The sequence below is a fragment of the Takifugu flavidus genome, chromosome 20 (genome assembly GCF_003711565.1).
Source record: "Takifugu flavidus isolate HTHZ2018 chromosome 20, ASM371156v2, whole genome shotgun sequence".
NCBI classification, from domain to species: Eukaryota; Metazoa; Chordata; class Actinopteri; order Tetraodontiformes; family Tetraodontidae; genus Takifugu; species Takifugu flavidus.
In genome coordinates this window covers 6,021,893-6,049,281 of record NC_079539.1, presented here as the reverse complement: position 1 = coordinate 6,049,281, position 27,389 = coordinate 6,021,893, and the positions used below count along the sequence as shown (strand labels likewise).

At 53.7% G+C, this 27,389-nt stretch overlaps 2 protein-coding genes and 1 long non-coding RNA gene across 4 annotated transcripts; 1 reads left to right on the top strand and 2 right to left on the bottom strand.

Annotated features, from left to right (window-relative positions):
* Positions 1–676: 676 nt before the first annotated feature.
* Positions 677–13,385, bottom strand: sardh (sarcosine dehydrogenase). Of its 2 annotated transcripts, XM_057019658.1 has the most exons (23): positions 12,829–12,987; positions 12,543–12,654; positions 12,230–12,433; positions 12,027–12,163; positions 11,690–11,868; positions 10,548–10,727; positions 10,352–10,475; positions 10,168–10,268; positions 9,706–9,810; positions 8,379–8,508; positions 8,183–8,269; positions 7,464–7,554; positions 7,073–7,214; positions 6,235–6,318; positions 6,018–6,131; positions 5,634–5,772; positions 4,811–4,924; positions 4,232–4,379; positions 2,432–2,525; positions 1,654–1,816; positions 1,397–1,565; positions 1,128–1,263; positions 677–920 (listed from the first exon to the last, which is right to left on the bottom strand). In XM_057019658.1, the coding sequence occupies exons 3-23, from the start codon at positions 12,409–12,411 to the stop codon at positions 792–794; spliced, it is 2,748 nt and encodes a 915-aa protein (XP_056875638.1). In that variant the 5' UTR covers positions 12,412–12,433; positions 12,543–12,654; positions 12,829–12,987; the 3' UTR covers positions 677–791. The 2 variants fall into 2 exon arrangements, with proteins under 2 accessions (XP_056875638.1, XP_056875637.1); XM_057019657.1 differs by lacking the exon at positions 12,543–12,654 and having other exon boundaries at positions 12,829–13,385.
* LOC130517651 (uncharacterized) lies at positions 8,606–8,959 on the top strand. The gene is made up of 2 exons (XR_008947760.1): positions 8,606–8,643; positions 8,878–8,959. It is a non-coding gene; the product is annotated as an uncharacterized LOC130517651 (long non-coding RNA).
* Positions 13,386–13,759: 374 nt separating the features above from the next.
* On the bottom strand, positions 13,760–18,865 carry cercam (cerebral endothelial cell adhesion molecule). The gene is made up of 12 exons (XM_057019665.1): positions 18,225–18,865; positions 17,380–17,490; positions 17,174–17,291; positions 16,941–17,075; positions 16,660–16,864; positions 16,479–16,598; positions 16,187–16,263; positions 16,008–16,114; positions 15,795–15,927; positions 15,596–15,723; positions 15,258–15,461; positions 13,760–14,783 (listed from the first exon to the last, which is right to left on the bottom strand). Exons 1-12 carry the CDS (start codon positions 18,425–18,427, stop codon positions 14,549–14,551), a joined length of 1,776 nt encoding a protein of 591 aa, XP_056875645.1. The 5' UTR covers positions 18,428–18,865; the 3' UTR covers positions 13,760–14,548.
* Positions 18,866–27,389: the final 8,524 nt, after the last annotated feature.

The following is a 27,389-nucleotide window of genomic DNA, read 5'->3' as shown; positions in this document are numbered from 1 at the left end:
GAACTCCGGCTCATTCTGGGTCAAAGCGGTTCACTGTTGCTACGTGAACACCGACCTCTTGGCCAATAGAAAGCGCCGTCAGTGTTGCTAAGATACGCCTGCGATGCTACCCACACGCGCCTGGAAAATGAGTAGAAGTGAATAAAAGGGGAGACCAGAGGGATGGCAGGAAGTCATGAGAGCCAATTCAAAGGTCAAGCAGAGGGTCTGGGGAGGTTTCGAGGCTAACTGGAACTGGTTTTCCACCAAACCTGCGTTCTGAAAGGTGCTGTTGCGCCGCGGATCAGAGCCAGAACGGCCACGTTGACTCCACGCCGCAGCTGCACCCGCCGGAAATTCGGCCAAATCTGTCACGATGGAACGCTCCCCCACACGTCCAGGACACAATCGGGGGTACGACGGATCTAAAATTACCCAGCTGCCAGTTCGCACTCTTCAAAACAAACAATTAAGCGCAGATGCGGCCGGTTACTCAACAACTTCTATTAAAAATTGATTAAGCAAACGGCGCCTGAGAAGTGTGGTCACGAACCGCCCCGGGTTCCTGGTGGCTTCGTGTCTGAGACGCCACTCAAGCATGGAAGTCTGTAAAATGACTCCAAGTGCCTGGAGGAGTTCCTCAGGGACGGCTTTAACGGACTCTTACAGCAGAAAGACGACGGCGAACAGACAAAAGTCTGACAGAGCGATCATAATTAACCTATTAATAAAGTGGATTTCATCATGGGGAAGTCTGAAAAAAGGGTTTAAAAAAACAAAACAAAGAAAAAACGCCGTTAACGTGCGGCTCCTCAGGCGTAGATGCCTTTCACACGCTTGTTCTCGGGGTCAAAGGGCGTCTTCAGGTGGGCTTTGGCCTTGTACGTCACTCCCATCCTCTCCAGGCTGAACTCGCCACTCTTTATGAACTCGGCGCTCACCTGAGGAGGAGGAAGAAGAGGAAGAGTCAAGATGATTTCCTAACCCGCCTCAGCCCAGATGTTTCCCACTGAACTCCAGCAGATGGGAGGCGGAGTTTCACCACAGCTCCAGGTTCTTGTGGGGTTCCTTAACTGATCCTTCAGCATGTTCTTAACATTGATGCTAGTTAGTGGAATTAGCATTAGTCAGGTGAGCGAGTTCTTTACCACTCCTCCTTCGGGGTTGCGGATATATCCATAGCCGATGGTTTTGTCGATGAAGAAGCCATAATCGGCTCGTCGGAGGTGGCCGACGGGAACGCCGTTCCGGAAAATGGCCTCCAGTCCAAACATGGGTACTTTTCTGTTGGAGAAAGACGGGAATTTTTAGTGATCCGCAAAGACCTGTTTATTTCTAACCTCAATGAATAAACGTTGCTCAGCCAAACTAAAATTCACAGCACATCTAATCAATTAATTAATTAGTTTTTACTGACTCGTCGATGGTGAAGCAGACGATGCGTCTCTTTAGCCCATCCTGCTTCTGTTTCTCCAGCCTGTCGCGGCCCTGGAAGGGGATGGAACTCTTCAGTTTGCAGGTGAAGCCTAGCCCCGCCTCCAGTGGGGTGTCGTCAGGTCGGAGGTCAGCATGCCAATGCCTGTAGCCTGACGGCAACAACAAGGGGATCAAATATTTACAGCAACATTTTGGATAAAAACCCAGTTTGAGGCTGGATTTATAACGGTAACCAACCTTTCTCGATGCTGAGCGAGTCGATGGCTCTGTAGCCCGAGTTGATGATTCCGTGCTTGGCGCCGGCGGCCATGACGGCACGGTAGACTGGAAGGCAGGAATTTTTGGGAATGTGCAGCTCCCAGCCGAGCTCGCCGACAAAGGACAGGCGCATGGCCCTCACCTGGAGGAGAGGGATGCAGAGGAGAAGGAAGCTCGATTTTAAGTCTGGCCTGGAAAACCAAAGAAATGAATTCTTGTTCCTCCAGCAGGGGGCGCCACAGCGGGCCCGTCTGTTCGGCCACACGTGGCTCTGGATCCCATATGGGCACCACAGACGCACAGAAAATCTGAAAGCTGTCAGTCTGACGGGCTCCAGAGACACAGAGGGGGACAGTGGGGGGAGGACGGGGGAGACACTGGGGGGGGACAAAGTTCTCCCAGCAGTGCTGCCATTAAAATGTCACCCAAGGACAAGGACACCAACCAGCTGGAACCCTTCACACCCCAGCTGCAGAGCCGAGAGAAGACTGCAGCTGCCAGAGCGGTGCATCGTTTAGGCAACATCAACCGAGACAAAGAGTGTGTGTGAGTGTGTGTGTGCGTGTGTGTGTGTGTGTGTGTGTGAGGGAGGGAGAGAGAGAGACAGGTCTTTCTGATTAGGTCAGGGACAGTGTGGAAGTCAATGCAATAGGATGAGTCTTCATCACCTCAGCTTTATGGTGGGGTGTGTGTGTGTGTGTGTGTGTGTGTGGTGTGTGTGTGTGTGTGTGTGTGTGTGTGTGTGTGTGTGTCTCACCTGATGACCCGCAGCTTGAACAACTTTGTGCGTGGAGAAAGGGAACGCTTCGTTACTCAGGTCTGTGTCCAGAACCTCCTGCAGAACTTCTCGACTGCACAAACAGAGAATCGTGGTCAACGGCGAGCAGCCGGGAGGTCGCTCACGTGCAGACTGTCGCATTTCCGCAGCGGTCCCACAAAAAAATAAAAATAAAACCGCCGTTACGTAAAAAAAATGAGTCAACAAAAAGCCGCCAAGTTTAGCTTGTGTTGCTAACCGCGTGGTTGTGCGTGGGCGCCTTCGGCTCGTTTCTGACGGATAATTCAGCACCGGCGTGGCAGGACGCCAGGGCCGAGGGTATTTATGGACGGGCCCGGGTCGGTGTGTACTGTACATGTTTGCACATCGGCGTGGGCGGCGTTCTCCGAGCAATCAATCATCCGTCGTATGTGGATGTAGAGGTGCGTGTGGGCGGGACGCTGCGCTAGCATGTCTGGATGACGCGCCGCTCTGCCTTTCAAGGAGGCTTCAAAGAGTGTTTGTTTCTACTGCAGGGGGTCACACACACACACACACACACACACACACACACACCTGTCTAAGAATGTCATTTCTTGTGTAATTATGGACGCTGTAATGAGGCTCAGTGATTACAAAGCAAGCTGCCAGCCAAAGAGAAAATCCTCCACTTCCCCCCGAACCTCCGGGAGAGGAGCTGATGACAAACACATTTCCATAAACGCACTCGTCTTCTCCCTCCTCCACCTCTAAGCGGATCAATTTGCTTCAGGAGGGAACAGAACCTAAACTGTCGCCGGGCCGATTTTCCCCTCAACACAACCGAGGTGGCACTTTTCACAACACAAACCCGCCGGCGCCCGGCCAGATGTTGGCGGCAGCTGCACGCCGCATCGCGGCATTTTCACAACATCTGGGTCAGAAAGTAGCGTCTTTCTGCCGCAGTCATTCATGAGGAGGAATTAATGTTTCCGCAACATTCCGCCTGTTAATAACGCAGAGATCTTGAGCGGATGCTGGAGAGGAAGAGAAAGAGCCCTGGAACGCCGCTACAGGGACACGAGGAACTTCGGAGAGAACACGAGTCGGGGAAAAAATAGGCCTGAAGGAGAATCGAGCCGACCCGAGGAGGAAGAACTGAGCCAGAGAGATGAGAACAGAACCTCATCGAACCCAAGAAATCAGAGGGGGGGAAACTAAGCCAGAAAAGATTAAGCATTACATAATTTAGCGTGAAACTTAATCCCTTCCTAATCTGACGGGAACGTTGATGCTGGCGACGGAATAATCAGAACACCTTCAACTTGCCTTCCGCATCACTTTGTGACCTTTTTTAAAAAAAAAAAAATAATAATTTTAATAATAATACTAATTATTTCAGTCAGTACAGCCTTTAAACATCCAGAGACGCTTCTCATAACGGCAGCTGCGCCTGGTGTCCGCCAGGGGGCGCCGTTACCCGATGCGCCTGGTGTCCACCAGGGGGCGCCGTTACCCGCTGTGGTCGCGACGTTAAACGGAAGTCTTTGTTGTGCACGAAGCAAATTATTGGAGGATCAATGACGGAGCCGCGAGACAAATGGTGGCATTTAACTTTAAATTAAAAATCGATGTCTTCGTTCACGGAGCTGAATATCCCTGAATATGCCGTCGTTCCGCAGCGGCGACGCCTTTAGGGCCAAACAATCTGCATCATTATGGCCCAGATCAAAAATGGACCCAGTGAAAGAGGCTTGTCCTCATGTCCTCATGTCCTCATGTCCCATGTCCTCATGTCCCTCCTCCCACCAGCGTTCCCACCTCTTGGGTCCCTGGATGCTGATCATCCCCATGTCCTCGGAGTGGTCCGCCAGCCGGCAGCGGAAGCCCTGGTCCTGAAGAACCGTCCTGATGTGGTTCCAGTTGTGCTCCGCCACGCCGCCCCCGATGGCCAGGTAGTACGCATCACCTGGGGAAACCATGGCGACAGCTGAACGCGACTGATGGACCAGAATAAAGGCGCCCAACAGGAACTTTCAGCTTCCAGCGTGTTTGAAAAAACCCAAGAAATTCTGTTTTTTTTAGGTTTTGGAACCCTGGTTCACCTGACGACCGTCGTCATGGAGAACGGAGAGAATTCTACAGAGAAATAAAAGTCCTCTTTTAGGGCTGTGCCTGGAGGGAGAGCAGCTTCCTGGTCCCCCGCACCATCTGGACTGGGGGGGGGCTCAGGGTTCCATCGCTGTTGGGCTATTTTTGATCAAGCTCCGCCCACCGGCCCGCTGCTGCACCACAGAACACAAACCTTCCTGCTGGTGGGCAGCGGTACTGGACCCCCCCCCCCCCCCGTGTAGAGCCCCCCCCCCCAACAAGATGTGTCGTGATTAAAATGCTGCTGACCGTCGGACGATGGCGCCAGCGGCAGGTCGGCAGCTCCAGGCTCCAGCCTGCTGACCGTCAGGTCGGCCTCCGCCCCCCCGCTCTTATTCAGCATGCAGGTATAGACGGTGGAACCTGAAGGGCACACACACACACACACACACACACCACACACACACACACACACACACGCTCGTAAACAGGAAGCTCGTTGGCAAACGAGCCAATGCAACAAACAAACCCAAAGTTCAGGTCAATTTAAAGTCAATGTTTGTTATGATTAATCCGCCCACGTGTGTGTGTGTGTGTGTGTGTGTGTGTGTGTGGGGGGGGGGTGTTGTTTACTGAACCATCAAGTTAATCATCAATTCAGTAACTTTCTAACGTGCTTGAATGCCTCCCTGTCCCAGTATGACCTGTTGTCCCCCTCCCTGTCCCAGTATGACCTGTTGTCCCCCTCCCTGTCCAGTACGACCAGTCGTCCCCCTCCCTGTCCCCCTCCCTGTCCAGTATAACCAGTCGTCCCCCTCCCTGTCCCAGTATAACCAGTCGATGTGTCTCAGACTAATCTCGGTTTAATGTAAAATAATAAATATGAAAAATCAGTTTTTTGGTTTGTTGCTGCATAATTTTCTTTTTTTTCCCTGTTACCACGGAAACAGCTGAAATATCATCCTCAGTCTGAGAAGAGCAGGAAACATAATGAACAATTATCCCCGCCCCTCACCTGCGTGCCTGTGTGTGTGTGTGTGGTGTGTGTGTGTGTGTGTGTGTGTGTGCATGTGTGCCTGTGTGTGTGTGTGTGTGTGCGTGTGTGTGTGTGTGCACGCTGCAGGACACCAACCTGGCTTCTTGTTGACATCAGCGGTGAACAGCCAATCAGCTGCCTTCCTGGCATCCGGTCCGGTGAGGTAGAACTTCCCAAAGTAGGACATGTCAAACACGGCCACGCCGTGGCGGCATGAGAGGCACTCGCTCTTAATCTGAATCACACACACACACACACACACACACACACACACACACACACACACACACACACACACACACACACACACACCCGTCAACCTGCGTCCCACGAGGACACATGTTCCCTTTCCCTCACATACGACCTTCAGGGAACATTTCGGAGCCTCTGACTCAGATTTTTATATAATCCAGAAACATTCTGCTGGAAACAGACGACAGCGTTGGTTCTACTGGATCTGTGGGGACCGCGGCGTTTTACCACGTCGTGGTGCGGCGGGAAGTCGAAGGTGTACTCTCGACCCAGCAGCTCGTTGTATTTGTAGTTGACGTGCTTCTTCGTCTCGTAGGCGCCGTAATAATCGTAATCTTTCACCTTCGCAATCACAAACACAAAAGGTCAGACGACCCGGAGGACACGCCCCCCTCGCCGCATCGGCAGATATTTTTATGGCGTGTGTGGGTGTTTGGCGTCTCACAGGAGCGGCCCCGTCTTTGTGGAACCAGCCAGGTCGTTCCCAGCCGTGTCTCTCCTGGAACACGCAGCCCTGATCCGTCAGCACCTACACACACACACACAACACACACACACACACACACACGCGCACACACACACACACACACACACACACACAGTCAGGTTCTGATGCTTTCTCCAAATCTTCCCACTCTAAACTATATTTACATCCATGACAACTGGGAGGCAGAAATCGCGCGAGCAGCCGCATCCGAGGTGGCGAATCTCCGATTGCCTCCGTAAAAATCACGCCACTCGAGCAACGCGCGTGATTCCCGGAGGCTGGCGGCGGCCAACAGGTGGTTGTGATTCAGAGCGCATTTAAAGAAATAATTAGAGCTTTTCAGTCTCCCTCCGCTCCTCGCTGGGCTCAAGCTCGCCGTCAGGAGGATGGCTGGTTGCTAGGCGATGGGCCTCCATTGGCGATTAACGGGGGTCTAACGGGCGCAGAGCCGAAGGTCAGAACAGCCCCGTCTCACTGGACGACCCGTCTGCTAGCTTGGTCCCGAGACGGTGAAGAACTCGCAGCATTCGCGCAGCCGCTTCGATGAATTATGTTGCTTTGATGAATTATGTTGCTTTGATGCTGTCCAAAGACGACTTTAAAACGATCCTTTTTGGTGTCGCAGGAGCCGCGAGGACCGATAAACGCCGCACGCCGCCACAACTGACTGAGAGGGCGGAGTCTAAACGTGATAAACAGCATCAAAGCCCAAACGCTTCACCCTTTGATGTTCGTTCTGTCAGACAGAATTCCAGCAGAGAGCGAGGGCAGCGGTTGATCGGGTGATCACATTTACCTGATGGAACGGATCCCTCCTCATGTTCCGGCTCGCCAGCGGCTCGTCGAAGGGAAACACCACGGAGTAGTTCTTGGCATAGGATTCGTGGCTTCGCTCTCTGATCCAGCGCTGGTTGTCCGTCAGCGAGTTATGGAAGCGCCTGGGGCCGCACACGTAGCACGTTAGCTCCAGAACGCAGCGTTATTCTGCCCTCCTTAAAGATTCGCTCGCAAAAGAAAGGTCAAGTTTGGAGATCATGACCCAGGAGAGGCAGAGCGTGCTCGCTAGGCTACAAGTGCCACGGCCCTAGAGGCATACGGTGGTACTACAACCCGGGAGGACGTGAGCAGGCTCGCAGCATTAGCATTTCTGTTAGCATGTTCAGTGAACAGGAAGATGTCCGGGTCACCTGATGTCGTAGCCGTACATGTCCTTCTCAGGGCGACCGTGGATGATCCAGTGAGCCAGCTCTCTGCCGCAGCCTCCTCCCAACATCATACCTGACAGGCGTGCACGCACACGCACACGCACGCACGCACACACACACACACACACACACACACTAATTAATCATAACAAACGTTGACACACACCCCCCCTCTCTTTCTGACAGCCCGCCTGTAGTTTGCGAGCTTGTCTCATTAATCCGAACCAGAGAAGAAGAGCAGTTCTGCCCTCTCTCGCAGCCTCTACACGTGACCTTTGACCCCCGGCTCCCGGCTGAACCGCAGCAGCTTAGACCTCATCAGAACTCAAAACCAACGCTGACAAACCGAGACTTTGCCCATCTGACCCCAGATCTGCTGCGTGGGGGGGGGGGGGGGGGGGTGATCGGGATCTTCACCGATGGTCCGCTGTGACCACGGCGAGGTCGTTCTTTATCACCGCGCTCGTCACATCGGTTACATCACACACTCACCGTCGAGCGTTAGCGTTCGTGACCTTTGACCTTACAGGCCAATCACGACTGCTAGCTGCTAGCTTCCTAGCGCCGGGCTTGTCCCATTTACTGAGGTCCATCGGTGGTTAACGTTCCGTCCGTGGCCAAGGGCCCGTGGAGCGAGCCGACTCGTGCCTTCAGAGGGTTCTGAAGAGAACGTTCTCGCCGGTTCTCCAGGAGAAACTTACCAGCACTGTTGAAGCCGCAGCCCAGGAAGAAACCTCGAACCTCTGGAGCTTCTCCCATCAGAGGTTTGTGATCAGCGGTGAAGGATTCTGCATCCACACAAGACCGGGTCAGGCCTCACAAGCTAGTGTTCTGTGTGTGCGTGTGTGTGTGTGTGTGTGTGTGTGTGTGTGTGTGTGTGTGTGTGTGTGTGTGTACCTGGTCCACAGACGGTTGACTTGATGCCCGTCTGCTCCAGGACTGGAACTCTGTTGACGGCGCCCTCGATGTGCTGCATGAACACGTCCCAGTCCAGGTCGAAGAGGCTGAAGGCAAATTTATCAGAAACCTGAGAGAGAAAATAAACAACACAATGTTTTTAGCCTGCTGGACCGCACACATCCCATAATGTTCTCTACAACAAGCTCCTCAAGGCCAATCAAGCTCCTCGAGTAGCTTGATTAAAACGCCCCGAACTCTCCAGGTCCAGAACAGGAGCCAGAGGCTGAATGTGGACCAGCAGGACCAGAACAGGAGCCAGAGGCTGAATGTGGACCAGCAGGACCAGAACAGGAGCCAGAGACTGAATGTGGACCAGCAGGACCAGAACAGGAGCCAGAGGCTGAATGTGGACCAGCAGGACCAGAACAGGAGCCAGAGGCTGAATGTGGACCAGCAGGACCAGAACAGGAGCCAGAGGCTGAATGTGGACCAGCAGGACCAGAACAGGAGCCAGAGGCTGAATGTGGACCAGCAGGACCAGAACAGGAGCCAGAGGCTGAATGTGGACCAGCAGGACACCTCACGGGTGCAGAACGTCCGTCCGCTGCGAGACTTCCTGCGTCGTCACGGCGCCGCAACACTCAGCTGGAGTGACTGAGGAGCAGCTGCGTTTGTCCTCGACCCGGCTCTCCTCTCGCTCCCTTCACTCCTGCTCACCTGCACTCGGCAGGCTGTTCCTCCTCCACCTCGCCAGCGTTAATGCCTCTTTCTGCTCTTTTCATCCCCTCAAAGACATCAAAGCAACACTTGCATTCAGCCAGAGAACAAAGGGAGCCGTTCTGCAGGCGTGCACGGATGGAAGACGAGCCCTTATTTGGGATTATTATGGGATACCACGTTCCTGCGTGAGGAAGATAAAGACGGGAGCGCGTCAACATGTCCTCACGTGCACTTTTGAACAGAAATGCAGCCTTCAAACCTAATTCACAAAGTCATGTGATGCCATGACTCATTGTCAAAGCCCGTTTCCATGGCGACGAGGACACCAAACGGCGCCGCCTCGTGGGTTTTCTCTCCGGAAATATTAACTTTGTGGGAGCGCCGATGACAAAATGAGAGAAAAGCTGATCCGATCGATTCGCATGTAAACTTCCCAGCATGCCGTGCGGCTCCAGCGGCGGATATAGGCGGCACTAACGCGAGGGACCAGGACGGGTCTGGTACCGGACCAGGACGGGTCCGGTACCGGCGCCGGTACCAGGAGCTCGATTCAACCCGACCGAGCGAGGCCGCGTTGAAGGACAGCGGAGTCGATCAGGGTCACCTCGTCCCAGAAGATGGGGTTCTGCTCGTAGCCTCCCACGGACAGGGCGTCGCCTTGGAGACGCAGGTACACTGATGCATCATGGTCCCTGACGTTGGGCATGTTCTGCGGGGGCGACAGTTCAGACGTGAGGATCAACAGACAAAGAAGAGTCTTAAACAGCAAAGAAACGTCTGGAAACACCCTCGGAAGTCACAGTTCTGGGACGTTAACGGTTCAGACTTGGGTTTTTCAAGTTCAGGTCCAAACTGGGATTAGCTGAGGGACCGGTATCAGGGTTAGAAGGGGGGGGGGCATAACAGGAGTCCTCTCAAAGACGCAGTAGAAATCTGAGCGTCTCCATGATGCAGCAGCTCCATCCGCTCACGTTAGGCGCCACCTAGTGGGCGACGCCTGGAACCACGCTTAGAAGGGCGCAGCTTTAATGGGGGGCAGCTTTAATGGGGGGCAGACGACACAAACCTGGATTCCCTCGATTCTCTCCGTCACCACGTAGGCGTGATGCATGGCGACGAGGGGCACCCTCACACCGGCCATCTGCCCCAGCTTGGGAGCCCAAACGCCTGCGTGAAGACCAGAAGACAAAAGGTTAAAACCAACAAAAATAAAGTTTTTTTGTCTCTTCTTGCTGAACGCCTCCATGGACCTGCACAGTTGACCACGCAGGGCGTCTCAATGGTGCCGTGAGGGGTCTCCACGGCCTTCACCCTCTTCACACCCAGGTCGTCCGTCCTCACCTGGACGCCCGTCACGGGACAGTTCTCGATCACCTGGTCCGGAGAGGAAAGCGTGACGTCATCAGGACAGGACTTCAGTCACTGAGCAGAGCTGTGCAGACCCACCTTGGCCCCCCTGGCCGAGGCGGCCCGGCTCAGGGTGGTGCAGGTCCCCGCTGGGTCCATGGTGCCGTCTTTGGGGACGTACAGGGTTCCGTACAGGTCGTCCACATTCATCAGCGGATACAGGTCCTTGGTCTCAGCAGGGGACAGGACGTGGGACTCGATGCCGTAAACTTTGCCCAGCTGGAGCGAGAGCAGAACATCTGAGTGGAGTCTCGGGCGAAAACTTTGGACTTTGAACTTCAAGATAAAAGCTACAGGGGAAAAGGGATGAGTGGCAGCCGGGCGACGGAGGCCGAGACCATCCCCGAACCACGTTGCCCTGAATCGCGTTGCCTTCAGGGACCGTGGGCCATATGGAACGTTAAATCGCACGCGCCATCTGTCGTGCTGACGTGACCGCCCACTAAAAAATGATGATGTTCCAGAACTGAGGAGCCGTTTCACCACGTCCTCCTGCTCCTGTGGACGATGCACGTGTCAACGATGCACGTGTCACAAACGAAGCGCCCGTTTCATCCCGAGGGTCGTTAATCTGAGAGAATCATCGAAAAGCTCCCCTACCCTAAAATAAATCCTTACCCGCACAATGACGCTCGCGGGAATGACCCAACTTGGGAACGCCAATACCGCCAGTTTGGGTGTAACGCTGTCGTTGACTTTAACGTGTCATATGGCCGACGTTCCCTGAAGGCAACGCGATTAAGGGACTGTGTCCCTGAAGGCCTCGCGTGCACGACAACACTGTCACCTGAAGTGGAAACATTTTCAAGGCCGAAGAGAGCATTCCGAGGCAGTAGCGGGCGATGTTCAACGGAACGTTTGACAAATCTTGACCAAGGTGAAGAGCGCACGTGTTGCTGCTAGGTGCTGCTAGGTGCTGCTAGGTGCTGCTAGGTGCTGCTAGCTTTATCTGGAAGAGTAATGTGCACGTGCTGGGCTCCATTCATTTACGTAACTGTTTATAATAACCCGTCAAACCAGCCACAACATGCATGAATTTCCTCCCATTTGTGGTTTAAATATGCTCCTTAATCATTTGACTCTGCATCCGCGCTAACGTTGCTAATGAGACCTCAGCAAATGTTTGTTTTGATCCTCAGGATGGAGGAAGCAGCTCCGGTACCGCAGGAACTGGGCCTTACCGACATCAGGCGCTTGTACTCGTCCAACCTCTGCTTGTTGGAGGCAATGAAAAGTCCCCCGTTTTGAATCCAGCCTGTGTGGAGCCCCGTCTCCTCCTCCAGGTCCTTGCTGACCACGTTCCTGGTGTGGGCCAGCAGTTCCACCTCCACATCGCTGGGCCGGAGCTGCCAGAGGAGGCCTGAAGGGACACGGGGGACAAATGAGACCTCTGAGGGCAGAAACCGGTCCTGGTCCTGGACATTCACCATCCATCTCTCATGACGGACTTTCACAATTTGATTGCCGTAAACATAAAATAGTGAATTTTAATGGCTACGTTAGCTTCTATTCCCTGACCTGCGGTGTGCCACGTGGTGCCGGCCGTCAGCCGGTCTCTCTCCAGCAGAACCACGTTGGTCAGGCCCATTTTAGCCAGATGGTAGACGGTCTGACAGCCCAGGCTGCCTCCTCCGATCACGACCACATCTGCAGCCCTGAAGATGGAGAACGGGTTGGTGAAAGGAGGCGGAGAGTCAGAGGGAATGCTGCGTTACCCCTACCGGGGCAGAGGTTTGGTGGGGCCCGAGGATCCTCCATCCTGTTTGAGGGTCTTCTCATAGGGGACGTTTTTCTCCTTGGTGTGCTCGGAGCTGTAGGAGCGAGCGACAATCCGGGCCGAGGCAGAGGAGGGAGGTCTGACCGCCGCCACCAGCCGCCGAGCTGCTCTTCCCAGGAAGGCCATGACCCCAGAACACAGGAGACACCTGAGGAGCATCGTGGACCCATGAGAACAGGAGCGTCACAGAGGAGGGCAGCTTCACCATCACTGAAGGGGCAGCACCAGTGCTGCAGAGCTGTCACTCATTAACCTGCCTGCAAGAGCCTGCAGGCTCAAACTGGGTCGACAGTCAGCTGATTACATCAGGGTCCCGAAGACGAGCACGGAAGGAGGCAGCAGAAAACACGTGGACAGAAAGTAACACCCCTACAAAAACGTCAGATTTTCTTTAAGTAAAAGTGGGAAAAGGCAGAAATGAGGCAGCAGCTGCAGCGAGTCGCGGCCAGATTCCTCCAGTTCAGCCTGCGGCGCCACGTCACGATCGACCAACGCGGCAACTTTGTTGCCTTTCAGCGGAAAGTTTGTTGCGTGAACACTTACCGCACACTCGGCCTGCAGCACTCTGTCCGGAGCACGCGTGCGGGGAGCAGAAGCGTGGAAACCAGCAGCAGGAATGGAGACTCAACTGGCTACACTGGAAGGGGAAAGGGCCGGGGGCGTGGCTATAGTACAAGGCCCCGCCCCCCGCCAGAGGTGGAATCAACGTTCCATCAGGCGGGTTCAAGACCGCAGGAGCCCGCAAAGTTGACAGGAATACACGCCCGACGATGCGTGAACAGGTTAAACCGGAAGAAGAATGTCCAGATCCAGCTTAGCTACAGCTCTCCCAGTGAACCCAGTCCAGCCTCCGCTGTCCTGTCATGAGCTTTGTCTCCACATGCATTTGACGTGCGCGTGCGTGTTGGAGCAGCTGCAGCTGCAGCTGCTGTTTCAGGCCCCCGGAAGCGGAGACCACGTGGACGCTTCGGCTGACGGCGCGTGTGTTTTGATGTTTGCGCGAGGAAATAGTCCGAGCACAGATCTGGGATCTGTGACGCGATAAACGAGGAGGTGACGCGACATTACGAAACCCCGGGATCGCCACCCCCATCCAGCAGCCAATGGGGCTAAGAGATAAACGAAGCAAAGATTGTGTTATCGATCATTATTGGTGAAGGAACACAACGCTACTGTGCTGGGGGGTCAGGGGTCATCGTGAGGAGCAGGGAAGGGGCTACCTGGCTTTTCTTTCACCTGTTCTGTCTCAACAATCACAGATTAATAACCAACCGTCACTGACACATTAGCCCTGCAGCAAAATAAAACTGTCCAGACAGGAATAAAGTTGTGTTACTGGTTTCAGACCTGGAAATGGATCCGATTTCCTGACCATAAACATCTGTTGCGTGTCGATCACCGCAGACACGCGAGGAAGTCCCCGTAGGCGGGGCTCTACCGCCCCCCTGTGGCGGGACTGCGAACTACACGGAACTTCACAAATACAAATTTTTATTAACACATAAAAAACCCTTAAAAATACAGTTTTCCAACATCCAGATCCCCAAATCTGACACAATCTGACGCTTCCAACTGGAAGGTTCAGATTGTTTGTCAAAGATTGTAAAAAAAAAAATTACATATACCGACTTTATTCAAGTCAAATGATGAAAATCAGAAAATAAAATCAGGCAGCACGACACTTCCTTTGACAACAAATATAAAAAGATCAATAAATTACACACACAAAGAAAATAAAAAAAAGGTAGAGAAAGGATTGTCGGACTTCGGAGCATCAACAAACTTGCAGAGGAGTCGGTTACGTCATTCAAATCGAGTTGAAATGAAGGAGCAAACGTCCAAAAATAAAAAGTTGGTCTCTTTTTTTTCATCCTCATGATGATGGAAAACAAGCTCAGTCATTGAATTTTGATTTTCAGTGAACTTTACCTTCAGAAATCCCAGTGATGCAGTGAGAGGAGACAGACGAGGAGACAGACGTGAACTAAAGACATTAAAAAAGGGAAAGATAACGACAGTATCGGATCGTCCCGAGGTCTCAGGTGTAAACAGTGCAGCAGCTGAGGAGCCCAACGGATCAACAGAGTAAAAAAAAACCCTTGAAAACAAACTGCTGCTCTCTTTAGCTCAGGCGCTTTGGTGTAAACTTAAAAACGTTTGGATAAAGTGAATTAAAGTCTTGATTGCTCTCACAAACAAGCTGTTCTGCTACAGAAAACAGTCGGGTTCTGACGACTCACAGGGACGCCTGAGAATGTTTCTCCTAAAGTTCATCCCTGTAGGAGCCCGACAGCACGTCCGCCTGGGGCGCCGCCCCCTTCAGGTTCTTCTGGGAGCCCCTCCAGTCGGTGCGGACCGAGTCATCGTCCCACAGCGTGGACGTCTCGGTGTCGCTCACCCACTGGGGGTCGCCGGCGTAGTGGCACGGTTGCACCAGGAGGGGGTGCGTGCTGAAGGCCTGGAGGTTCCTGTTGGGGAAGTGGGACTTGTAGTCCTCGCTGCAGGGAGGGAAAATCACCCTGATCAATAAAGCATCCAACAACAACAGCTTGAGCTAACGTTTGCGTCGCGCTCTGCTAACATCTGGGAAACATCAGGATAACGCATCTCCAGTCTGGAAAGACTGGTCCAGATAATCAATCGCCAAAAAAACTGTAGTCGTAGAATCTGGAGGCCAGGCGGCTCCTAAAATATGGATCCGTGCACTAAATCTGGGCGGCGGATCGCAGCGATGCTGCCAGGAAGTCTGCGGGTCGTTAAAATATAGCTCACATAGGAATGTGGTTCTGGCAGTTAGCCCGTCAGCTAGCATACATTCAGATGGAGGCTCGGCCTGAAAGGACCACGTTTAAAACCGTCCACGTTTGATCTTCCAGCACCTCAACATTAAGCTAACTATGTAGCACGGGTTCACTCAAGCCCCGCCCCCAAAGCTCGGAGACAAAGGCGTCGGGGCGACGGCCCACACGTACTTGGGGTGTTTGTCGTACATGATGGGGAGGAACTCATCGACGGGAAGCATCTTGGACAGCGGCTCAGCGTTGAGCAGCTTCTGGGCCCCCTGCAGCGAGATGGCGTAGGACAAGGTCCAGTACGAGTAGTCCGCCACCACCAGGTTCCGGACGTTCTCCACCGCTTCCTCGGCGCTGGGATTCACCTGCTTCCTGCCGAAGTATCTGAAACAAGACGCGTCTTTAAACATGCATAATTAATGTTCATTGAAGGACTTGGGAGTAATTGTGCAACTTTCTGGTGTTGACTACAGAACAGAACCAAAGCCCTGAGGAACGCTCCGGTTCCTGGGTCTCACATGAGGTCCCAGTCCAGCTCCACCTGCTCCACCTCCTCCATCAGTCTGAGAGCGCGACGCTTGAAGTTGGCCTGGAAGCGGACGTCGTCCTCGAAGACCAGCGCCTTGTCGTACTGCTGGTCCACAATCTGAGGACGGGGGGGGGTCACAATAATCTGACTGGGACAGAGACCCTGAGCTAATCTGGGAAGGTTCTCACCTCCTTCCAGACAAAGAAGTGGCTGAGGAAGCAGCCCACCTCCCCTTTAGTCAGAGAACGTCCAGAAAACGGGTCATAGTAGCCCGGCAGGAGGTCCACACCCAGGAGCTTGATGTCACTGCTGTTCAGGGCGCTACACACACACACACACACACACGTCCATGAACCCCGGATCAGCGCCGCCCCCCGCCGCGGCGGCCCTTCCCTACTCACTTTCCGTCCACGGCGTCCACCACCTTCACGTCGATCTCCAGCTCGTTCAGAGAGAACAGCATCCTCTCCCTGCGGTCGGGCCGCCGCCGCAGGTTGATCAGGTAAATCTGGCGAGGACAGACGTGTTATTGGGCCACGGAACGCCACAATCGGGGCCTGATTTAGAAACGGGCGCCAACCTCATCAAAGCCCATGAGGTCTCTCTGTCTGGGGAACATGTGGACGTAGCGTGAGGGGAACATGGGCGGACCGTCAACTGTTGGACAACAACACGTTCAGGCCGAGTCTCACGGACACACAACCAACTTCCTGCCACCAGGCAGGAACTAGCCTGCTCGTTTGCTATGCTAACGACGCGAGAAGAGACCTCCTGTTGACTACATAATGAACCGGCTCCAACACCAATGGTGGGAACACAACCAGAACAGAAGGTTCCTCGGATCCATCACACCGACTAGCAGCTCTTCTTACTCATGGACTCCAGGTGGACGTGGACAAAGTTGAGGCGATCGTCCTCCAGGGTGTGATGCGGCTTGGCCGGGACGTTCAGGTAGCCGTAGCGCTCCTTGTTGCACAGGTACATCTGGATCCCTGAACACAAGAACCGCGTCAGGAACACGTGAGGAATCCCGGAAGAACATCGGCAGCGAACCTTCAGAGCGGCAGGAGAAGGCGAAGACGATGATGTCGTCGTACGGCCAGGAATAGTCGGCGTGCGGCGGGAAGAAGGCCAGTCTCTTCATGCCTTCCTTCCTCAAGTCCAGCAGCATGGTGGAGTGGACCATGGGGACGGGGAAGCAGCCCAGCCGGTGCCGGTGCCGGGTGGGGAAGTACTCTGCCGTTCGGCGGTAATACCCCTGGAAGACAGGAGAGTTGCTCACGGGAACCGCGGCGATGACGTCACTTCCTGTTCCCAGAAGGCGGGCCGTTCACCTGCGGGGTGATACCGCACCAGAAGTTGGAGTACGCCCCCTGCGAGTGAAGCATGGGCGCCACCACCGACTTGTTCTCGGCGATCAGCAGGTTGAGGGTGTCGGGGTTGGTGAGGATGTTGTCCGTGTCGGCGTACTGAGGCGGCGAGAAGGAGGAGAGGAAACGCAGAGGCTCAGAAGCAGAGAGCAAAGAGGCCACATCAAAGGCCACATCAAAGAGGCGTCTGTAGGTACCAGGATGTAGTCGGCCCAGCGCTTCCTGGCGAAGCCGAGCGCCGCTTGCTTCAGCTTCATCACGTACTCGTATCTGCTGTTGGGCCAGTGTTTGGGGCCCAGCTCCCCCGCGTACCACCTGCCACGGGACAAACGAGTCAGCGTTGGACACGGCACGGGCGTCTCTCGTGGTCGCCAGGCCGGGCGCCGGTGGCGTGCGGACTCACGTGGGCTGCTCCTTCGGCCTCCACTCCACGTGGTGGTAAAACTGCTGCATGGCGGTGAGCCACTCCTTCAGAACGGCCGTGGTGTTGTCCACGTTGTGATCTGAGGCCGCCCTGAGGAGACAAGAGAGGTGACCTCGCCATCCACGACACGCGAGACGGCGGGACTGTGCACGGTGGGCCGGGGAGGGGCCGACGTGCACGGCTCGGCTCCTCTCAAGTCCCCCACACAGACGGGTCGATGGAGGAAAAAAGCTCCTCGTAACAGCACGAGCAGAAGCCAGATGTTAGAGGGGGGCCACATCTGCTCACGGCCAGGTAGAGAGAAGAGAGGGGGGACGGGAGGAGGCCCAAGGTTCAATTCAAGGTTATTAATCTGCACCGTCCACCCGAAATCTCATCTCTGCTCTCGTGGTTTCTCTATACTTACGAGGTCCAAGTCTGACTGGAGCGACCTGCTAACTAGATAGAACTGGTCAGTTATTGCAAACAAATAAGAAGAAGAAATAAATGCTGCGAGGATGTTCAGGGCACATCGGCCACAGAAGCTCCGTCGCGGCCAGCGAGGATTCCATGAACTTCCATGAACTTCCATAAACTTCCATAAACTTCCATAAACTTCACAACTTTGCTGGTTGAGTCCGAGGGAACCTGAGACACCCGAGAAGTTTAAGCTGAAAATCGAGTTAATTTCAATGTGAAAACAGAGGCTGAAGGAACAGATGAAAGCTCTTAACAAGGGGGGGGGGGGTGTCGCCCTGCCCCCGGACTCATTTAGATAAAAGTGACCTCCTGCTCCACTAAAACAGCGCGTGCACCCCGCAGCGGGGCCCTGCAGGAGCACCCACCACACAGAGATGCGGTCTTTGGGGTAGTTGAGTCTCTCCAGGGCTCCCAGGTAGTAGGGCAGCGAGTGCGCGCTGTTCCGGGCCAGGATCGCGATCACCACGGTGGGGGGCTGCATTCTCGACTCCTCCGGGGACCTTTCCTCGGAAAAGTAACCCTGGCTGCGGGAAAACAAGGCCCCGAAAAGCAGAAAGTGGAGAAACATGGTGGAAGTCCGGACGCGGCACCGAGCGCAGGACGCGTCAGCAGTCCAAGAAACGACGGAGAGGAAGAGGAAGGAGGAGGAAGAAGGGCATTCCTAACTGTTTAACCTCCCCTTTCCTCTCTCCCGGCGCTGCCTCATACTTTCCCCCAGATTAAGTCTGCGGCCAGGGAGGGGGTAAAATCACAACTTCCGCTCTGGTCCGGGACGCAAAAATGTGTCATTCGCGATCCAAAGATGAAGATTTAGTCGGGTTGAAACCAGTCAGAGCAGCTGGGAGCACTTTGAGCGACATTTGCTGTTTTCATCAGTGTGCGGCCATAAAATGACGTCGGAATGTTGGAACTGTGATTTTACTTTACGCGCTGCATCAGAGCCACATTTGGAGCCTATGTCAAACACAAACAGTTGAAGGATCTTTCTTAAATTTATGAATTTATTTGCTTGATCACATTATGAGTTTAATTTTTTAGAAGAATAAAACTAAGCCCCGCCCCTCTCCGTTTATTTCCAAGTGTCAGTTCCGGGGTTTCGCCAGCAGGGGGAGGGCTCGAGCCAAAAGAGGCTCCGGTCGCCGGTGACGTTATTCTTCAACAGTTTAACTACATTTTAAAATAAATTTAAACCTTCACGAGTGCTACATTTACATCAGCACCCGTCTGTTGTTGGAACGCCTGCTTTTTAAAATTTTTGCACATTTATTCAGTTTTAGACGGAAGGCTGGGAGATGGCGGCAGCAGACTTGATGGAGGTTTTGCACCTTCAACCTCGCTGTGTTCTTCAACACAAGAGTCCACTTGTGAGTTTTGCTGCGGGGAACCTTGAACCTCCTTAATGGACCACTGGGGGGTCCCCAGGGGCCAGTTTAAGAAAGCCCGCTGTCACAAGTGTTCTCAAAAGAATTAAAATGGAATTCAAGTGTGCAGCCTGTTGCTGGTTATGGCCAATAAAACAGACACCTGAATGCACGAATGCCCAGAGACTCGGCAAAGAAAACCCGTATGGAACAAGACTTCAAAGGGAAAAAAATGCTAAACATCAAAGCAGCAGCGTGAGGAAATGTCTGAAATAAGGTTTCCAAAATACGTGAGTTTAGCACGTTGATTAAACTTTAATGGGAAAACATTTAAACTGTGTTTTTCCCTCTAAAATAAAAGTTGCATTGGAAAAAAAAACCCATAAAGAGCAAAAGCGAGGGAAGGCGCGGGGGACAGGGAGAGGCATAAAGGCATAAACGTGGGTGCGGAATAATAAGGGAAGCGGGATATAATGAATTTTAACTCTTCTGGTGGCCTCAGTGAATAAACGCAGGCGGTGGCGGACAAAAGCCGAGATGGGTTAAAGGGCCGTTTGTGTGGACAGGTCACAGAGGTCCAGGGTCAAAGCGCTCCTATTCATGACGCCCCAAGTGTTTCCACGCACAAACACACTCGCGCTCACACACATGCGCGCGTCAGGGGCACTTTCCCAGCGCTCCGCGGCCGAGGCCGATCTGGGAGAGTTCAACCTCGGCCGCGCTAACTTTTCACTGCGAGGTCAAGGGTGAAGGTGGCGTTTGTGAGCGGGCGACAGGAGGGGCGTGAAAGGAGGACAAAAAGACGAGTTTCTTTGTTTTCGACAGATTGTGGAAATAAGGGGAAAGAAGAGAGACTCGGTTACGTTCTCTGCTTTAGCAATGACGGCTCTGGTGATACGAGAGTGAACCTAAACATGTGCTGACGTGCACCAAGCTAGCCGAGCTAGGTGGGAGCTCCACTGCACGCGTGTCCTCGTTTACGTGCACGTTTGAGACGAGCACGGCTGCATTCAAGGCCATACGTTCACAGACAGGCATGCTAGCAGCGCGCTGGTTAAATACGGCGAAGCAGTTGGGTCTGAAACGTCCTTTTCTTCTTCTGCTGCGCATTTATGCTGTTTGGGGTCAAAGGGCAGCCAGTCCTCGCTCTAATTCTAACCATCCGTTTACGGCGTTCCTGGATGCAGCGGCGGTGGGCGTGGTCTATTTCCCGGCACATTTACATTTACGTACATTTTTCTGCGTTCAGGCTGAACTGGATCCTCCTTCGTGGGTTAAATGGGAGCTGATCGATGCTGCGGGATCCGTCTACGTCCTGGATGGCTGCAGGCTTATTTCCATCCCCTCCAGCTCATCACCGGGGTCGACGTCCCCTTTAGGGAGCTGCTGCGTCGTCCTAATTCGACCGCTATTGTTTCGATTCCCAACAGCCATCTTGGATTCTGGGGGGGTCGAGGTCGACGGTTTTTAATCTTAGCATCGCCCCGTTCGACGACAGGAAGGTTTTCGCGCCAATTCTCTTCCTGTCGTGACCTAAAAGTGGCGTTTAACTCTAGAAACGCACGAAAGTGACAAAACGCTCCTGTGGCCTGTGGAAGCCCGTCAGGGGGGGGATCGCGGCTCGCTGGGAGTGATGGGAAAAGCGTGGCGGTTGTTAGCGCCGAGGCCGGAGCCGGAGCGGGGAGTTGTGACGCTCTCCCAGGCTTCAGGACCTTTACTGCGCCGGCCATAATCAATATCGTTCCCACTGAGACGTCTCTGGGCTCAGGGGTCAATACTTGTCAGTCAGGGTCCGAGCCGCGGCGCATACCCTCTTACTCAGCAGCTACAGCCGCCGCGCCCCCCGCGCTCGCCCCCGTCCCGTGACATCCCGAGTAAAGCACCAATCCATAACGACTCAAACGGGGTTTGATTTTAGGAAGCGCAGTTTAATTTCAGTCGCTCTGAAGGAGGAGAACCTCAAATCTCCGCTTCTGGCCGAGGGTCAGTGTTGTAGCATAGCAGCTACCATGCTAATGATGCGTTCAGGAGCAGCCAAATTGGGCTCGCCACGCTCCAGGGCCGGGGGCATCCCACTTCCTGTGGGCTGTGTTGCGGTCCGAGTGAAAACAAATTTAGCACATTTAAATGAGACGTGTCGTCGAGGATGTGGAGCGTCAGCAGCAGTAAATTGATCAATTGACTGGGTTTTTTTAATCCCCCGGTGGGCGATGCTGGTGTTGGACTCCAGCTCCTGAGCAGAATCGCCCGTGGCCTGCATCTGCCAGGTCCGGTCTTTACACAACACCACTTAGTCAGCACAAACGAGCTGATGCGGCGACTAAAAGCTCGGAATACTCCGGAATAATGAGATTATGGGGTCAGGCGTGCAGGCAGGAATGCTGCTGGAGATAAAACAGGCCCGAACCTGCAGAGCCGAGTTCATTTTTAAAGCCAAACGGTCCAATAAAACGCACGTCTCCGGTAGGTGGGGACACGTGTTTGCAGCATTACAGAATTCCAGCTTTGGGAACTCCGAGAAACTGCAGAATTCCTGACGCAGCAGCGGGAATTACAGCCGGAGTGTGAACCTCTGATCTGTGTGAAGTGCTGCTCAGATTAGTGTCGACTTCTCTGCTTCTCGTCGTCTCGCTGACTCCCCGGATGACGCTGTCCGTCGCCTCGTTGCCAGGCAACAGTGCAGCCACTGTCAAAGAATTCTGGGGGATGTTTAGGCAGCGGCAAGCTTGAGGAGGGGGGAGGCGTGTGTGTGTGTGTGTGTGTGAGTGTGTGAGCGGGGTGGTGAGAATTTCCCTTTAATCTTTTAATCTGGGCTATTATGTTTCCAACCCTTTTCACCGTCCAGGCTTTTTGCCCGTTTGCGCGCAGACAAACGTGTGTTTTTGACGTCTGGAGTGTGTTTTCATCGCCTCCAAAGGTCAGAACCTTTCCAAACGACTCTCCTTCAAACGAGCAGCGGAGTCGGGGCGACGTCACCGCGCAGCCTGAACAGGCAGCATCCGAAATGTGGCGGGAGACCAGTGGACAAATGGCCTCAGACTTAATTGACTCTCTAATTAGCCGCCAGCTCGTGTCTCATTTAAAGGAGCAGTTCGTGAAGAAATGCCCCCTCAAACCTTGGTCCTCATGATCTGGACCCAGTTTAGTTTAAGAGGATTTCAGCTGTAGAATAATTGTTACTATTATTTTGTTGTGATGTTTAGCCCCGCCCCCTCCCGCCACGCCCCCTCCCTGCTGCTGGGGCTTACCTGCCCTGCTAGGCTTTCGTCCTTCCGTTCCTCTGGTTTTGGGTGGTGCGTCCTCCTTCCTGCGTGCGGCCGACCTCGGAGTCACAGTCCACTTCCCAACGACGCGGTTGCCGCGGCGGCGCTGCTCTCCCTCCCCGGTCGCCGGGCCCCAGCAGTGGGGAGAAGATGCCTTCACCAGAGGAGGCTGTTTGAAGGATTCCCCTGCTCCTTTGTCCTGCCCGTCCTCTCATCTCTTGATGGGATGTTTGACTGGCCGCCCTGCAGCCCCCCCCCCCCCCCTGCCAGGCCTTTAAGCCAGTGGGTTAAACATTGATTAGTGAATGGGGGGGGGGACCCCGGTGGAGTGCAGCGCTCCCCTGCTGTTTCTGTGTGTACACACACACCCCGAGCATACGGCTGTGAGGCTGCAGGCCACATAAAAGGCCTCAACCCAACACAGAGAGCTGAAACACTGGGAAAATCCGCATTATTGCCGTCTAAATGAACTAAAATGAGTCTTTTCCACCCTCGTTTGCGGCAGTTTGGGGTTTTTTACACGCTGGGCGACAGTTTGAGCTTTTGAAGGTGTTTTTTGTTTTGTTTTGTTTTTTACCGCTAATAAAAAGAATATCTGCCCTTTATTTTTCATTTTAAATTAAATAAATGGTGTCAGATCTTCCAATTTGATTTAAAGTAGAAAGGAGGTGAACTTGCGACCGTTAGCTTAGCATGTTTTTAATTATATTTTCTTTTACAGATTGATGTCAGAACTGATCCTGACATATTGGGATCATGTGATCACCCCCAGTGGCCGGCTGCAGTAAATTAATCATACTGCCCCCCCAACAGCGTATTTTAGGCCAGAAATGAGAGATTAAAACTCACTTCCTGTTAAAGTTGTGTTAAAATCCTCAACAGAAGGTGAAGAAGTTGCAGCAGAGATCAGACCTGAACCACAATCAGACATGATGGGATGTGTTCACCAATACTGGTGTCCAACACACACACACACACACACACACACACTCATCTGCTTCTGCTTCATCTGAGGGCCGAAACTCTGCCATTATCAAAGGGGGGGGGGGGGGGGGGGGGGGGGGGGGGGGGCTGCTCCTCTTGACTTCTTCCAGAGTTTCCCGCTGCTGCATAAGTCAGATCCTGAATAGCACAGAGAGGAAAGAGGAGAGGAGTGGAGGAGTTGGCGTTTCAAAAAAAAAGAGCAATGAATGAGAGGCGGGCTGGAGCGGAGAGGGGCTCCGGCCCTGCGGATCAGCAGAGGTTAACTCGGCTTCTTCTGGAGGATGAAAAGGGGAAAGAACGGATTGAGCTTTAAAGAGGAGGACCCCCTGCGCCCGGGGCGGGATCAGACAGGATGATTTATTGGAGAGAAGGAAAGAGGGAGATGGAGAGAGAGAAGGAGAGAGAGAGAGAGAAGGAGAGGGAGAGGGAGATGGAGAGAGAGATGGAGAGAGAGACGGAGAAAGATGGAGAGAGAGACGGAGAGGGAGATGGAGAGAGAGATGGAGAGGAGATGGAGAGGGAGATGGAGAGAGAGATGGAGGGAGATGGAGAGGGAGAAGGAGAGAGAGAGAAGGAGAGGGAGATGGAGAGAGAGATGGAGGGAGATGGAGGGAGATGGAGGGAGATGGAGCTCCAACACGCCGCAGCGCAAACGCAGCATCCAAAAGTGCTGATACGCACGCGAGGATGCTGAAAGTGTGAGAAATGGATGTAAAAGCTGAACGTTCGGACAAAAACTGCGGTCCAAACTGCTGGAATTACACGTAAAGACATGAAAACATCACTGATTCAGCACAGGCACTAAAATGGTCTAATTTTATACCCAAACATTCTGAAACACCGAGTAAAAATAACATCTTAAATGTGCAAAATTCGGCCGTGCACAAAACTGCGGCGTGATTGAGCCAGAACGCGCGTGCCTCGTACATTAAGATGAATATAAGTTTTTATATTTAAACAGTGTCAGAATAGCCTGATGATCCACACGGAAAATATATTGTTTATCTTATATCAGCAGTTAATTTTATGCACATTTATGGAGAAGGCAACAACACGTTTTCTGCTATTTTTTCCTGTTCAGGTCGCACCTGCGCCGATCTTCCAGGTAACTCACGCGCAGGCGGGACTCTGACGTTTGGCTGCAAACGCCTGCTATAAATAAAGCTGGAAAAACGGGAGCTGCAGGGCTGCCTGGGCCCTTCCAGCTCCGGTTCCTGCACCGGTGCTGTGTCCCAACCCCGCTCGGGCCCTCGGTGAGGCGGCCTTTCCGCCGCACAGCGGCCGCGCATGGCGCAGAAGACGCCGCTTTCTGTCCGAGTACCAGGTCACAGCGTCGCACTGTGGTTTGCTCACTCCGGAGGGGGGGCGGGGAGGGAGGGGGGCACAAGACAAACACTAAACGTCATGCAGAGCGGTCAGAGAGTAAACAGTGTCGGGATTGTAATCTCTTTTTGGGTAGAAAATGGGGCTGTTGTTTCTTTAAGAGGGGCTGCTGGTCCCTCATCGCAGCTGCTGGCGTGTGTGCGTGTGCGTGTGTGTGTGTGTGTGAGAGAGAGAGATAGAGGACAGCAGAGATTCATTACTTAAGCAGTACAATGGACATTTATCACCCCGTGGTGTTATTCAAATTCAGTACCAAGCGAGGACCTTCTCCACTCCTCACTCCGCCTCACGACGCGCGGCCGCAGCGTTATTGTTGGAGGAGGGAGGCAGGAGAAGGCAGAGACATCCATCCATGCGTCCAAGCAGCCCAGAGAGCCAGCCAGTCAGTCCCCGAGACCCGTGGAGGAAGGATGGACGGGAGGAGAGGAGCGTCACTGCCTCCTTTTTTGTCACCATCGTCCGCGGCGCGCTGGGGGGCATTTACCCGGAGCAGGGAGCGCACAGCGCGGCGTGGAGAGCCGAAGGACGCGCCGCTCAGCGGGAATTAAGGGCGGCTTCCCCCCCCCCTAAATTATATATTTTTTAAAAAAAACAACAAACAAGAGTTTGATTCCCAGCAGAGGAAAGAAGGCGCCTTTCTTCCAGTGGGAGGAGATGCGCTTTATTTATTTATTTGGCTCCAACAGCCGTGAGAGCCATTGTGCCTCCTCAAGCAGCGATGGCAGCGCACAGGTGCAAAAATGGCGAAACGTTTCCACCCCGGGACTTTTCCACCAGAGGGGAAACGCTTCGGTGTTGCCTTCATTCCATTTTTTTTTCTATTTTAAGACTCTCCGAAAGTCAGAAGCTCTCCGGAGAGCCAAAGAGCGGAGATGACGTTTGACTTAAAGATGCATTTCAGCCATCTTGAGGCCCCGCAGATCCGGACAGACTTGGGCTCAACTTTGTGAAGAGCCCCGTTCCGAGGACCGTGCGTGGCTGCGCCGCTCGCGCGCGGCTGGAGGTGGACTTTGTTGTGGCTGCAGGGCCGTGGCCGAGTATTCTGGGACTTTCGAGGAAAAGTTGCAGCGCGAGATATTTGACTGTTTCAAATGTTTAAATGTGGAGCTGTGAGCAGGGAGGAGGGCGAAAAGAACGCGCGGAGCGGAGCCGCTGCCGGGGGGACGCGCGGGGTCGGTCGGTGCCGGTCGGTGCAGCTCAGGGTGCTGTCAAACGCGCAGCAGGTGCAGGCCGGCGCGCGCGTCCACCTCCAACACCAAACGCAACCATGAGTCTCAGCGGCTGATTGTCCAAACGCAATTCTTGAGAAACCTCGAATTCACCCCCAAGAATTGTGTGTGGACATCTGTTGCTGCAGCCTCGCGCTCATCGCGGCTCCAGAGGGCCACGGACGGGCCTCGGCCCCCGGTTTGTTGGGCTCCAGGTAAGAAACACGTTTAACGGGGGAGGCGAGGTGGAGTGAAGGTGCCCCCCCCCCCCCCCCCCCCCCCCCCCCAGGTGTGGTGACGCGGCCCGGCCGGGCTTTGCGTCCTGTCAAAGGTCTAATTAGAGAGGTTTGTTTTAAAAGGCAAATATCGAGCGGAGGCATCGACGTATCGACTGTTTGGTAAATAGTAAAGTGAGGCTTCCTGGAGAGTGACACCGTTTAAAAAGAGCCAAACGCGCCATCAAAAGGTCACAAAGCAGCAGAGATGACGGAAGAACGGCCACGCTCGCGGCCTGTTGGCGTTCCGATGGTCGAACCCGGAATTACTGAGCAGCGTTCATTGATGTGATGTTCGTGTTTTAATCACAGATAGTTGGTATTTGTGAGACAGCGGAGGAGGCCTGACGGATGATCTGCATTTAATTAGCGCTCCGGGATCCAGGATTTACCTCCAAATTAATTTCTAAAAACCCGTTTGGATTTTACGGTGGATGAAAAATAAGTTTTTGGACTCAAGACGCGCGTCTTTAAAAAATGTCATTGTGCTTTTAAATTGTAAACTGCGCGTTTTATGGAAATTAAAAAGTGATTCTCTGACGTCAGTTTCCTGTTTTAGAAAAATGTAAATTTCCTTTGTTGCTCTGGAGCTGCGGGTCATCGAGATCATGATGATCCGAGCTCCAAAACCCGACTTCACTGAACGTGCAGCCTGTGCATGTGGTGGTGCGTTCACGTACAGGTTGGACGTGAAGACAGGATGGACCGGGGGGGCGGGGGGGACCTGGCAACGCGTCACCTCAGATCACGTGGCCACATTAGTTACTATAAAGCATCTTTAAAGAATAAAATCATACCTCTGGAATTGTGGCGGCCTGTGAGAGGCGACGACCGGCCTGCAGGAGCTGATGTGGGGCTACACTTTCTCCTCTGCCCCCCCCCCCCCCCCCCCACCGCAGCCTCATTAGCATTCCCTTTCTGCTGCTCGGTTTCCCGTTGCAAATCGGGCTCCATAACCGAGAAAAGGCTTTAGGTCGCCCCCGGCGCTCCGGGGAGGGCAGCCCGGAGGCGAGAGCTCGACCTCCCGCAGTGGTCCTGGAGAGAGCTTCCAACGGG